The sequence below is a fragment of the Oryzias latipes genome, chromosome 3, assembly GCF_002234675.1.
Source record: "Oryzias latipes chromosome 3, ASM223467v1".
NCBI lineage: Eukaryota > Metazoa > Chordata > Actinopteri > Beloniformes > Adrianichthyidae > Oryzias > Oryzias latipes.
In genome coordinates, this window is record NC_019861.2 from 5,693,991 (window position 1) to 5,705,561 (window position 11,571).

The following is an 11,571-nucleotide window of genomic DNA, read 5'->3' on the forward strand; positions in this document are numbered from 1 at the left end:
ATGCATCTTCTTTTGGGCTGGGAGCAGTTCTGCTACAGAAAAGCAATCCTGAGTGGGCACCTGTAGCGTATGCATCCAGGTCGATGACGGCGACTGAGCAGCGCTGTGCTCAGGTAGAGAAAGAGGTGCTGACTGCAACATGGGCGTGTGAAAAGGTCAACTGGATTGTTCTTGGCAGATCATTTGAGTTAGAAACTGACCATAAGCCTTTGGTTAGTCTGCTGGGAGGGAAAGCTTTAGATGACCTTCCACCTAGGATCCAAAGATTTAGAATGAGGCTCATGCTCTACAACTACAAAGTCACACATGTCGCTGGCAAAAACGTATGGACAGCAGACACCCTGTCACGTGAAGGGAGCACACACAGGTGCAAGTCTGCTGAAGAACACTAACATCTACCTGGACTCTGTCATCAGCAACCTACCTGTCAGTTGAGACTATCTGAGCAACCTTCATGACCATGTGAAAGCGGACAGTGCATGTGCTGCGCTCATGGACTGCAGAGGGGTGTTGAAACAGTACTGGGCTGAGAGAGCGGTACTTACAGCGCACGATGGACTGCTGCTGCAGGGCACAAGGCTGGTCATCCCATTGGCCTTGAGAAATTATGTGTTTGAAAAATTGTACAAAGGACACATGGGCGTGACAAAGTGCAGGGAAAGGGCCAAACAAACAGTATGGTGGCCTGGACTCAGTAATCATTTAAGTGACATGGTGTTAAGATGCAGAACCTGCATCCAAGAGAAAACCAATGTCAAAAGCTACTGATGCCGAGACAGATGGCAGACAGGCCTTGGCAAAGACTCTGAGCTGACCTGTTCACACTGGACAGCAAAGATTATCTGCTCACAGTGGATTATTTTTCAGGTTTTGTGGAAATTGCATACCTCTCATACACACGGTCCACGGTGCACCTGAAGTCGATTTTTGCAACGTCATTACATTCCTCAGGTTCTTGTGACAGATAACGGGCCGCAGTTCTCGGGTAGCCATTTTCAGGCTTTTGGAGCATGTTACGGCTTTGAGCATGTCACGAGCAGCCCCAGGTTTCCACAAAGTAATGGAGAGGCTGAATGAGCTGCACAGACTTAAGAGACTGCTGAAAAAGTCATCTGACCTGTACGGTGCTTTGCTTGCATACAGAGCAACACCTCTACAAAACGGCTACAGTCCAGCTGAGCTGTTAATGGGGCGTCGACGCTACATTACTGTTTCTGCCCTTCCATCCCTGTTGGATCCGGCTCTGCCTGACTACTACAGGTTGGGAGCCAAAGAGAGGGAGAAGAGGTGGAAAGATGCAAGAACTTTTGAAAAGTGACACAAAGTGAGAAACCACTGGTTCCTGGGGAAGAGGTCTGGGTCACAGATGCAAAAGCTCAAGGTACAATGATATCTGCACACAAAGCTCCTCGCTCATATGTCATCAAAGTGTCTCATGGCACACTGAGAAGAAACCAATACCACCTGATGTCATTGCAGACCAACAGTGAGACAGTCTTCGGTGATGAACCTGTGAGAGAAGATACACCTACTCTAGCTCCAACCGAGCAGACACCACACAGCGCAGAAAACATCGCAGAGACTGCCCGTACAAGGTCAGGATCAGTGGTCAGAAAACCAGATAGACTTCACTTGTAAATTAAGAAAAAAATGGTAAATAATGAGGTTTGAGTTAATCACATGAATGCGAAGGTTTGAATAAAAAAACTGCTAGAAAATTGATACATGTTCTATAAGTAAAGATATATAAGTTACCCTTTGTTTTGTTTCAAAAAGGGATATTGAACACAACATACATGTTGTGGGTTAAACCCTATAAGGGGACATCCTGAGGGGTAGGCCCAGGAGGTGGAGCAGTAGCGGAAGATAAGGATTATGTTACTTGTTTTCCGCATATTCGATAAAGTCCAGTCTTCAGCAAGTCCCATCCCGGAGCCTTAATTAACGGCAACAACTCGATAGGTGTTACCCAATCTGTCTATGCAGTTAGCCTCTTCTTCACCGGTTTTGTCCCCCCTCCACCCATCTTCACCCCTCTTCCATGAGGCTGACCATCTATGTTTTCCAGTTAGGTACATTATGCACTTCATGCCAATTCCTTTCACTTAGTTTACAATCTACTTACTTGTTGGGGTTCATGTGATTCGACTGTGAAGGAAAGGCTGAAGTAGCTTGGTTTCAGCTGCTACTTCATACACCTCTTCACCAGTGTGAAGTTCACCTTTGAAGCTATTTATAGACATTTTCATGAAAATACAATAAAATTATTTTTAAATGAATGTACAAAATGTCTGACATGTTCAACAGGTTTGTGTACAATAATACAAGCAATGAAATTAAGACTATTATAAACAATGACCATTCAGCCTGTATAGTTATAGTGTAGTTAATTTTGACAGATGTGATAAAAAAAAATTAATAATCAAAAGAGGTAAAGTGATCATTTAGCAAAGATTTGTACTTAGTCGCTTCCAGACCAGAACCAGCAGCCTTTTAAAACACCCGTCCTGAAACAAAAACACTTAACACACAACTACCCATAATCATTTATTCCATACACACCTAAAATCTGGAAGATGTGTTTCATAATCTTGGCAAGTACTCCTCTGCTTTGATGGAAGGGTTGTCTTGGCAACAATACCAGAAGCAATTTCTGCAGCATAATACAAAATTTTCCAGTTCAAATTTCCCCCCCAGATTTGATTATAATGTGTAAATTTTTAGTAGGCTATATTGAGAGTAAGCATATTGATACAAGGAAGCGAGAAAATAATGGAGGCTGTGCTTAAGGGAGTTTTTTTTAACGTGAAGAGGCTCAGCATGCCCTGTTGCATCACCGTGGAGGTTCCTACCCATAGCAGTGTCCGTCCAGGTGAGCTCGAGTTTTACAAAAACTACAACATTAAAGCCCTCGGGGCATTCGCACACTCGGTTTAGCTGGGTCATCCCCAGGAACCGTTCTAGTACCAAGCGGTACCGTCAGAACCAGAGACTCAGCCTGAACATGTTTATTTATGTTGCACTACTTTTGTGTACATCCACATCCGACAAAACTAACACACAGAACTAGTACTGATTAGGCCAGGATTTACTGTAGTGACATAACAGGAAGGGAAATTGACGCCCACTTGTCGCGTGTCTGTTTAAACCTTCCGTTTCGTTTCATTTTCCCCGTGGAACGTAAAAAACGTCTTATTTCTAGGATCTATTTTCTCTCGGAAGGCGGTGCTGCGGCCCTATCTTGCTGTCGCCGGAGCCAGGCCGCCATCTTGAATTTTTATGACATTTTCCTCCTAAAAAAGAAAGAAAGAATAAACAAATTGAAGCGTTTCTTGCGGTGCTGTCGTGCGTGGTGTAGTGACGGTTTTGCATGAGGGCTTTTGAGGTTGATGACGTCTTTGCCGACACACCTGTGAGTATTCTAAGGGTTTGTTGTGAATGTGCGTGATGTGGACTCGGGACATTTAACCGATTGAAAGCTCCCGGTGTTTGGCTTTCTTGCCCTCGCCCCTTATGGTAAATAATGCTGCTTGCACCCGGCCAAACGGGGCACTCTGTGTCCGGCAGACACGGCGGGCCTTTAGCGAGACGGGTGTAAGCAGAAGGCCGCTTTAAACCCGGGTGAAATGTTTAACCCGTTCTGGCTAGCAGCTACACAGCAGCCGAGCTAACCGGAGACTGTCCGCGAGGCTGAACGCTTTTCTTCTGCGCCGGCGGACGGAAAGTCGGGGCTGTTTCTGTCTGAAATGTTTTCCTCTCCGTTCGGGGACCGTGTCTGTGGCCGTTATGCGGCATATAACCGCAGCTGCTGGCTTCCTGACGCGCACCCCCGTAAGCGTCCCGCTGAAGTTTGATGCCCACCGCTTATCCGACAGTGTAGCCCGTGGGAGTCGATGGCTGCGCCTCGTCAGTCTGTGTGTCGGTGTCGTGTCTGCGGGGCTTCGCAGCGGTGGGTTCTGGCTGCGGGGGTCATGGTTGTTCTGACGCCACCTGTGTCAGGTGCTTTAACAGTGCGCTCCTGTTTGTGCTAAAGTGTCCGCCCATGGTTGTGCTTGTGACGGGGATAGCGGCGGAGGATCGCCGGGGTTTGCTGCCGGCTGCCAGGCGTTCCGGCGTCGCCACAGCTCGTTAGCTTGATGCTAACGGAGCCGCAGGGCGGAGCGTCGCCGTTGTTAGCAAACAATGCGAGCCGTGTCGGTGAGCTGCTAGCTCGGCGCAGACTTTGGTGTGGCCTTCCGGGTTCCTGCAGCCTCACTGTGGTTCTGGTTCTGTTGGGACTTTAATGGGACCGTGATGTGGCACGTTGTCATAGAACGCCGTGTCTTTGGTTAAACGGGTCGTCGTTTAGAGTTAGTTTTTATTTATTTATTTTATTTTGTTAAAGAAAACCCATCCGGGTGAAACTTGACAGTGGACCAGTGTAGTACCTGTAGCTGCCACTGTGGGGCGCTGCGAGTGATTTTCTTTTTTTTAAAACGTTAATCTGAAGGGAGCGCCTGTAAACACTGTCTGATTTTCCGCCCTTATCACCATTTCCGATTACATTGGGCTCGTGAAAACCTTGGGGTCTTGGTCCGATTAGAATGTTTACGTAGTTGAATATCAGTCAGTTTTATTAGTGAACCCCCATGAGGGGGGGGGGGGGGTCAAAACATCCTTTTATTCATTTTCTTTACCTCTAAAAACTAAAACTTATTAATGTCAGAATGACAGAACAGACTAACATTCATTTCATGTTTACTAACTGCAAGCAAGGTCTCGTTAGAAATGTAAAAAAAAAAAGATGTCCTTGTTCTGCTCATGAACTGAATAATTCTCCACTTAAATTTGTTTAGTGTATCTCCTCACTTGTGTAACCCTTTAGACTCCAAAGCAAACATAAATGATTGGAGCCCAGAAAAAGTCCAGTGGAGAGAGCAGCCAGTGCTGTACGAGTTGTGTTTTAATCATCTGGTACGCGAACATGAAATCAGTCTGCTCTCGGAAAATTTATGGAAGTGTAATACTTTGTGTTTTCATAATCAGTAAGAATTTAATGGTTTTATGGTTGTTCAGATACATGTTTACGGTAATCAGAAGCCTGTTCCTTGATAAACTGGATCTTGAATTCCAGTCACTCTGGTCTTGGTTTAGCAGAAAACCTTTGCTCAGCCTCTTCCGTGTGCTAAGGTAATTAAAACTATACAGGACCCATCTTTGTGGTGTGTTTTTCTGCTCTTCTGTCAGGTTTCAAACTTCAAACCCCAGTCTTCCCTACCCAAGAGTCTCTCTTCATCTCGGAGACTAAATGCAACTGGACCAGGGGGCTTGTGGGCATGAAGTGGCCGGGCGAATCCAAGAACATGGTATTGAATGGCAGACGACATGGGAACAAGTTGACTGGAGAGCAAGCTGTGAGTCGCTCTCAGCCCCCACAGAGGGCATCGCTGCGCCACGTCAAAAGCCACCCGAGAAGTCGAAGATGTAGCCGCAGTGAGTTTGACTGCTAACAGAAGTCTGGGTTGCCTGGCTGAAGTGGTGCGCTAACACCAGCTTCCCTTTCAGGGTGTAATGGAGCCAGCGTTGAGGCAGAGAGGCGCTACGTGCCCTCCTCAGGAATGACCGCCAAAGAGCTGTGTGAGAACGATGATTTGACCACAAGCCTAATCCTGGATCCATATCTGGGCTTTCAGACTCACAAAATGAACACCAGGTTAGGCTCTTACCAAGCTGCCTGTGAACACGTTCTTTTTTGTCCTCAGGTAATATTGTTTGTGCTGATTTTATTTTTTTAATGTTTTGCAACAGATTTCGCCCAATCAAAGGGAGACAAGAGGAGCTGAAGGACATCATCGAGAACTTCAAGAAACACGACAATTTGGAAAAGGCTTTTAAAGCTCTCACGTCTGGCGACTGGTGCCGAAATTTGTTCCTTCACAAGTCCAAGGCTCAAGAAAAGCTCTTCAAGCAACATGTGAGGACCCTGACATTTGTCTGGCCTGTTTTGTTGGTTTGCTTCATCAGCTGGGCAGCAGATCCGGTGCTAACTTTGCATTCTGCACAGGTGTTCGTATATTTGCGGATGTTTGCCACAGATAGCGGCTTTGAGATTCTTCCCTGTAACCGGTATTCATCTGAGCAGAACGGCGCTAAAATTGTGGCCACTAAGGAATGGTGAGAGCAGTTTGTTGTTTGTGATGGTAACGGCGCCACCATCTGTCATCTCAACGGTTTGAGATTCTCCATGGTGACCCAGGAAAAGGACAATGGACGATAAGCAAAAAAACTGCTGGAACACTTTTCTCTTGTATCGTCACAGGAAAAGAAACGATAAGATCGAGTTTTTGGTCGGCTGCATCGCCGAGCTTTCAGAGAGTGAGGAGAACATGCTGCTGCGCCACGGCGAGAATGACTTCAGTGTCATGTACTCCACACGCAAGAACTGCGCCCAGCTTTGGCTTGGGCCCGCTGCGTTCATCAATCACGGTAGGATCCCTCAGCTCCAGGAGTGTGATGTTTGCAGAGACACTCGTAAAAATCCTATTCATTCATTTGCTCCTCTGTCCTTTAGATTGTCGACCAAACTGCAAGGTGAGCTGAGGAAAACACCTGGGCGTTTGTGAGTTCGGACGTGGAAACTGACACGCAGCTAACGGTTTGTGAATGTGCTTTCAGTTTGTGTCGACGGGACGGGACACGGCCTGCGTGAAGGTCCTCAGAGACATTGAGCCAGGAGAGGAAATCTCTTGTTACTACGGAGATGGCTTCTTTGGGGAGAGCAATGAGTTCTGTGAATGCTACACCTGTGAAAGGTGAGCAAGACGAAGGAAATGAGAAGTTTCTCTCTACAGCAAATGTTTGTTTGACCGAAGCTCCAGTCATATTTCAAAGAATATCCTGTTGAAAACCCAGACTCTAACGGAGATCAGTGCTTCAGTGAATGAACACTTTGTTTCGAGCAAACAAAAGCCGACGTCCCAGATAAAGTTTTCTGGGAAAGCCGCTGCCTCAGACCTGTAGGCCCATCATCTGATGAGTCTCCACAGACCTGAGTTCTGCATTGACGAAGAGTCAGTCTGGAGGACTAACCGTTCTATGCAGAGAAAGACGAAGCAAACAAGGTCATACGGCCGAACTTTACTGTGTGACCAGCTTCATGCCTGCAGACCGTGGTGAATGGCTAACAGCAGGAGGTGCCTGAAAGGTGGCTGTCCTGAACTGGTCTGCCAGTCAAAGCCTTAATGATCCACAAGCCCCACAGGTTGGAACCTGATCCTCCAGGTCAGGCTTTGAGGTCCAGGGCTGCAGTGCTGCTTTGCCTATGGTTGAAGAAGGACTGAAAGTCCAGTCAGCTGTGGAACAGCTGGCTTCACCTCTGTTATTTTATGATGTGGTACGGTGCTGGCATCTCACGCTGCACTGCCTCAGGGTGTTAGCTTTAGCATCTTGCGACATCAGTCAGAGTGCAGGAAGTATCTGATGCTCAGATCTGTGATTGCATTTTTCCAGCTTCTATCCCAGTTCTCAGGTTTGTAGTCACTCTCGGATGTTGCCACACTTGTGTGGTTTGCAGCAGGTGTAACACTCTCTCCAAACGGCACGAGCAGAGATTAGCTGTACACATACTCTGGATGACACCAGAGGCTGTTGAGCAGGATTTTGGATTATTCTCAGTAACTGAACATGAATTTCCTGAAAGATCAACATCAGTTTAAATGCGGATCAGCTTTCTTAGAACAGTCAGATGGGACTGATTGGTTTCTTACCGCTTCAGTTTGGGTGTTTACATGAAGGCATTAGGGACCTGAACAGGTTTTTGTTTGTTCATCATGTAGACGGGGTACCGGGGCTTTCAAATCCAAAGCTGGACTGCCAGTGGAGGCGCCGGTCATCAACAGCAAGTATGGGTTGCGGGAGACGGACAAACGGCTCAACAGGCTGAAGAAACTCGGAGAAGGAAACCGGAGTTCAGACAGTCACTCTGTGGGCTCTCACACTGACCTAGACTCTCAGGAAATGCCAAAAACACATCAAGGTAGGACTTTTCAGACAGAACTTCACAATTCCTTCAGCACTTCAACATCCAAAACTCCACAACGGATCCTGGGGTCCATGTAGAAACCCAGGGAGTTTCAGGAATGGAACTTTCTCCTCATGAAGTGATACAAAATGGATCTGATTTTTATTTGTTGTCACACCGCTGAGTAATACATATTTTACATTTTGTTCTCTTTTCCTAAAACAACTTTTTCTCTTTTTCTACAGCAGTCAGAAAGAGAACACCATCTTCATCATCATCCTCATCTGGCTTGAAGTACAAAAACAGGACACAAAGCAGGCAGACTCTGTCGAGAGCCCTCTCTACCTCATGTTCAAAGCAAGGTCGTGTAAACAACAACAACAACAACAACAGGGTACCAAAGAGACTGAAATCCCAATCCAAGCCTTCACTCAGCAAGGTCCAGCTGCGAAGTCAGAGAAGAGGGGTGGAGCCCAGGGCACCAGCCCGAGCGGACTGTCAGCTGGGTCTCAGGGACTCGAAGGGATTGACGTGTAAAGACGTCGCCATTAAGAAGGAAAAGGATGCACAGGAACCGGGTCAGTTAGCACTGAGTCAGCAAGGCTGCCTTACGCGGCACGCTACCAGGGAGTGCAGCAGCCATCCAGCTGCGCAGGGCGGCAAGAGCTCCTCCTACAGAACTCGCAGGTCCACAAGGACCCTTGTAAAGGCCCAGGAACTAGTAACTTGTGTCAAACTGGAGCCCAGCGCCATGGATGGCTTAAGCCCAGTCCCTGGCGGTGTGGTCATCAAGACTGAGCCAGCAGATATGGAGGAGTACCTCCACCATGGAGTTGGCCTGGAGCAGCCAATGTTGGACTCTGGTTATGCCAGAAGAGGCTTGCGCACCAGCTGGAAGCGGCTGCCGCGGTCCAGGACTGATCGGACAGTTAAATGCGAGGGCTCAAACTGTGAGCCGTTCATGTCTGGGGCCGTGGGCCATCCCCCCGACTTCTCAGACTGTGCTAACGGACTTTCCGGCTTCGCCAGCAGACACAGGGACTATAACTGTATTGCCAGTGGCGCCAAGTCCCTCCACGGGGATAAAGGGAAGAGCAGCTACCGCTCCCAGGATAAGGGGAAAAAGAAGCGACGCATCACGCGATACGACGCTCAGCTGATCCTGGAAAACAACACAGGAATCCCAAAACTGACGCTCCGCCGGCGGAGGGACAGCAGCAGCAGCAAGACCAACGACGCCAACGACATTGGCTCCTCCACCCTCTCCGCATCCACCGTCAGCTCGGCCTCTTCCAGCAAAATCAGCATCAAGTTCAGCAAGGACCATGACAAGGACAAAGGCAGCTCGTACGTGGCCAAACTGAACAACGGCTTCACCCCCATCGTCCACAGCAACTCAACCAAATTAAAAATCCAGCTGAAGAGGGAGGACGACGCTCGCCAGACTTCACAGGCCGCCTACCACGGGGACGTGGTTCAGAGCCTGGACACCCGGATCGGTGGGTATCGAACCCAGAAGGTTCTGGCCGAACCTTCGTCTGATGAGGATGATGAGGAGGATGATGATGATGAGGAGGGGGAGGATGATGACGACTATTTTGACAATGAATTTGAAGATGACTTCATTCCACTTCCCCCAGCAAAGCGGCTCCGCCTCATTGTGGGCAAAGACTCCATCGACATTGACATCACCTCCAGGAGGAGAGAGGATCAGTCTCTGAGGCTCAACGCGTGAACGCCCCCTGTACATAGAGACAACCGACCAATCAACTGTTGTGTTGATGTAAAAACAAAAAAATGATTAAAAAACTAGAGCATTAGTCATCTGAATGAGGGTGCTGTTAACTTAAAACAAATCTCTGTTGTTCACCAAACTTAAAAAGTTTCACTCTAGTTGCCATGATGACGTCTCTGCATCACCCGGCAGGAACTCTTGTTCTTTGTGAAGTGAAAGCTGGACATTTGTTTTAAGTTGACCCGTTCCTTGTTGTGTTGGACCTTGTAGAAAGTGTACAGTCCCCTCTGCCATAGGCAGGACTTGGTTCTGGTCTCGGTGCGACTTTCGGCTCCAGGTGCGTCATTTCGTCCATCTGTTGCCATGTTCTCATTATGTTGTCATTGTTCTGTAAAGATTCCTCTCTGATGACGAGACGTTTTACCAGGTAATCAAGCGTTTCTGGGTGGGGCTAATTGGTTGTTAAAATCTGAACTGGTGATCTTCATCCTCCTGAGTTTCAACCCTCTAGCTGTTCCAAAGGGAGCTACATGGTTCCCAGCATATAGATGAAGTTAACAGACTTTAAATCTGATGATTTGTTTAATTCCAAGGTTTTTTAAGGATGTTGTCCTTCAATACATTCACTGCTTCTATTTAAATGAGGGGCGGGTCAGTTAATGGGTCTAATAGTTTGACCATTGAAGCAACAACTGCAGGGTTCACTCAGTGGAATCGAGTGGCGGGTGTCTGTGGTTGGTGAAGGAGACTCCCTGGGCTCCAAAAACAGCAAAACCATGACCTGAGAGCATCAGGCGTCTCCATAATGACAACATGGCACGTGCATTGAATTTGGTGAAGATGATGTACAGACCAGGCGGACTCATCACTGATTTAATGTATCGTTTCCCTGAATCATGATTCTGCAGCCCTGCGGACTCAGGGGGCGGGCGTCTCCTCTCTGGTGTTGCATTCCTTTGGGCTTGGACACGTCAACATCTCCTCCCCAGATGCCTCAGATATTTGGAGAGGGGGTGAACCTGTGGAGCAGAGGGGGAGAGGAGCAGGTCTCTGGCTGCTCAACAGTAGATAGCTGATTGTTTTGTCCATTTCAACAGAGTTTAGAAGAACTGGAAGGAAGGTGTTGTAGAAGCTGGACCAGGCCTAGTGTGTAATTGGACTTCCTGTCTGCGCAGTAGTTAACCAAACCGGCTTCATCTGACTTAGAGGAACATTTCTTGTGTGTGGAGTAGCAGCAGAGGCGTTAGAGCTGCCATCATTCCTGGAGACCTCCCACCAAGGCTGTTCCTTTAACCCGGATCTGCTCCAGGCCTTCTGTACCTTTTTCTGTTGTTGGGGCGTAAGCTGATGGAGGTCCACAAAGGTGGTCGACCCAGACCCGCACCGTTCACATCACCAGCAGCTGTTCTCATCACACCCTGTGGACTCTTGAAGGTGTCCTGTCTATGTGCTCTCTGTTCATAAACTAATGTGAAAAGATTGGGGACATTTTAGCGTGTAAAGAGAATCCAGATGGGCGATGCAGATATTGCCCAGTATGTAAATCATGTGAACACATCTTGTACCTATTTAACAGTTTTGAATACTTGAAGACTATATAAAGTTTCTTTGTGACTCTTGTTTCCTGAGCGCCTTTCTTCTTGTTGGATGATCTTTATACTCTGCTCCACTGCTCTCGTCATGAGGTCCTTGATTCCTTCATGTGTTCCTTCAGCATATCAGCCACTCCTGCCCTCTCTATGGGCTTAAGAATGCGAGTGTTGAGTACAGTCACATGGTGTACGTCCTCTTCTGTACTTTTTCAATCATTCTGGTCCCAGATTTTAAGGAGAACTCT

General features: G+C 47.6%; 1 protein-coding gene across 6 annotated transcripts; it reads left to right on the forward strand.

The window, feature by feature from the left end:
- Positions 1–2,710: 2,710 nt before the first annotated feature.
- kmt5b (lysine methyltransferase 5B) lies at positions 2,711–11,354 on the forward strand. 6 transcript variants are annotated; one of them, XM_023952143.1, is made up of 10 exons: positions 2,711–2,872; positions 5,227–5,472; positions 5,545–5,692; positions 5,788–5,953; positions 6,044–6,153; positions 6,299–6,465; positions 6,551–6,570; positions 6,655–6,791; positions 7,815–8,014; positions 8,248–11,354. In XM_023952143.1, exons 1-10 carry the CDS (start codon positions 2,773–2,775, stop codon positions 9,732–9,734), a joined length of 2,781 nt encoding a protein of 926 aa, XP_023807911.1. In that variant the 5' UTR covers positions 2,711–2,772; the 3' UTR covers positions 9,735–11,354. The 6 variants fall into 6 exon arrangements, with proteins under 6 accessions (XP_023807911.1, XP_023807907.1, XP_023807924.1 ...); XM_023952139.1 differs by having other exon boundaries at positions 2,723–2,872; positions 8,245–11,354; XM_023952156.1 differs by lacking the exon at positions 2,711–2,872 and adding an exon at positions 3,244–3,412 and having other exon boundaries at positions 8,245–11,354.
- Positions 11,355–11,571: the final 217 nt, after the last annotated feature.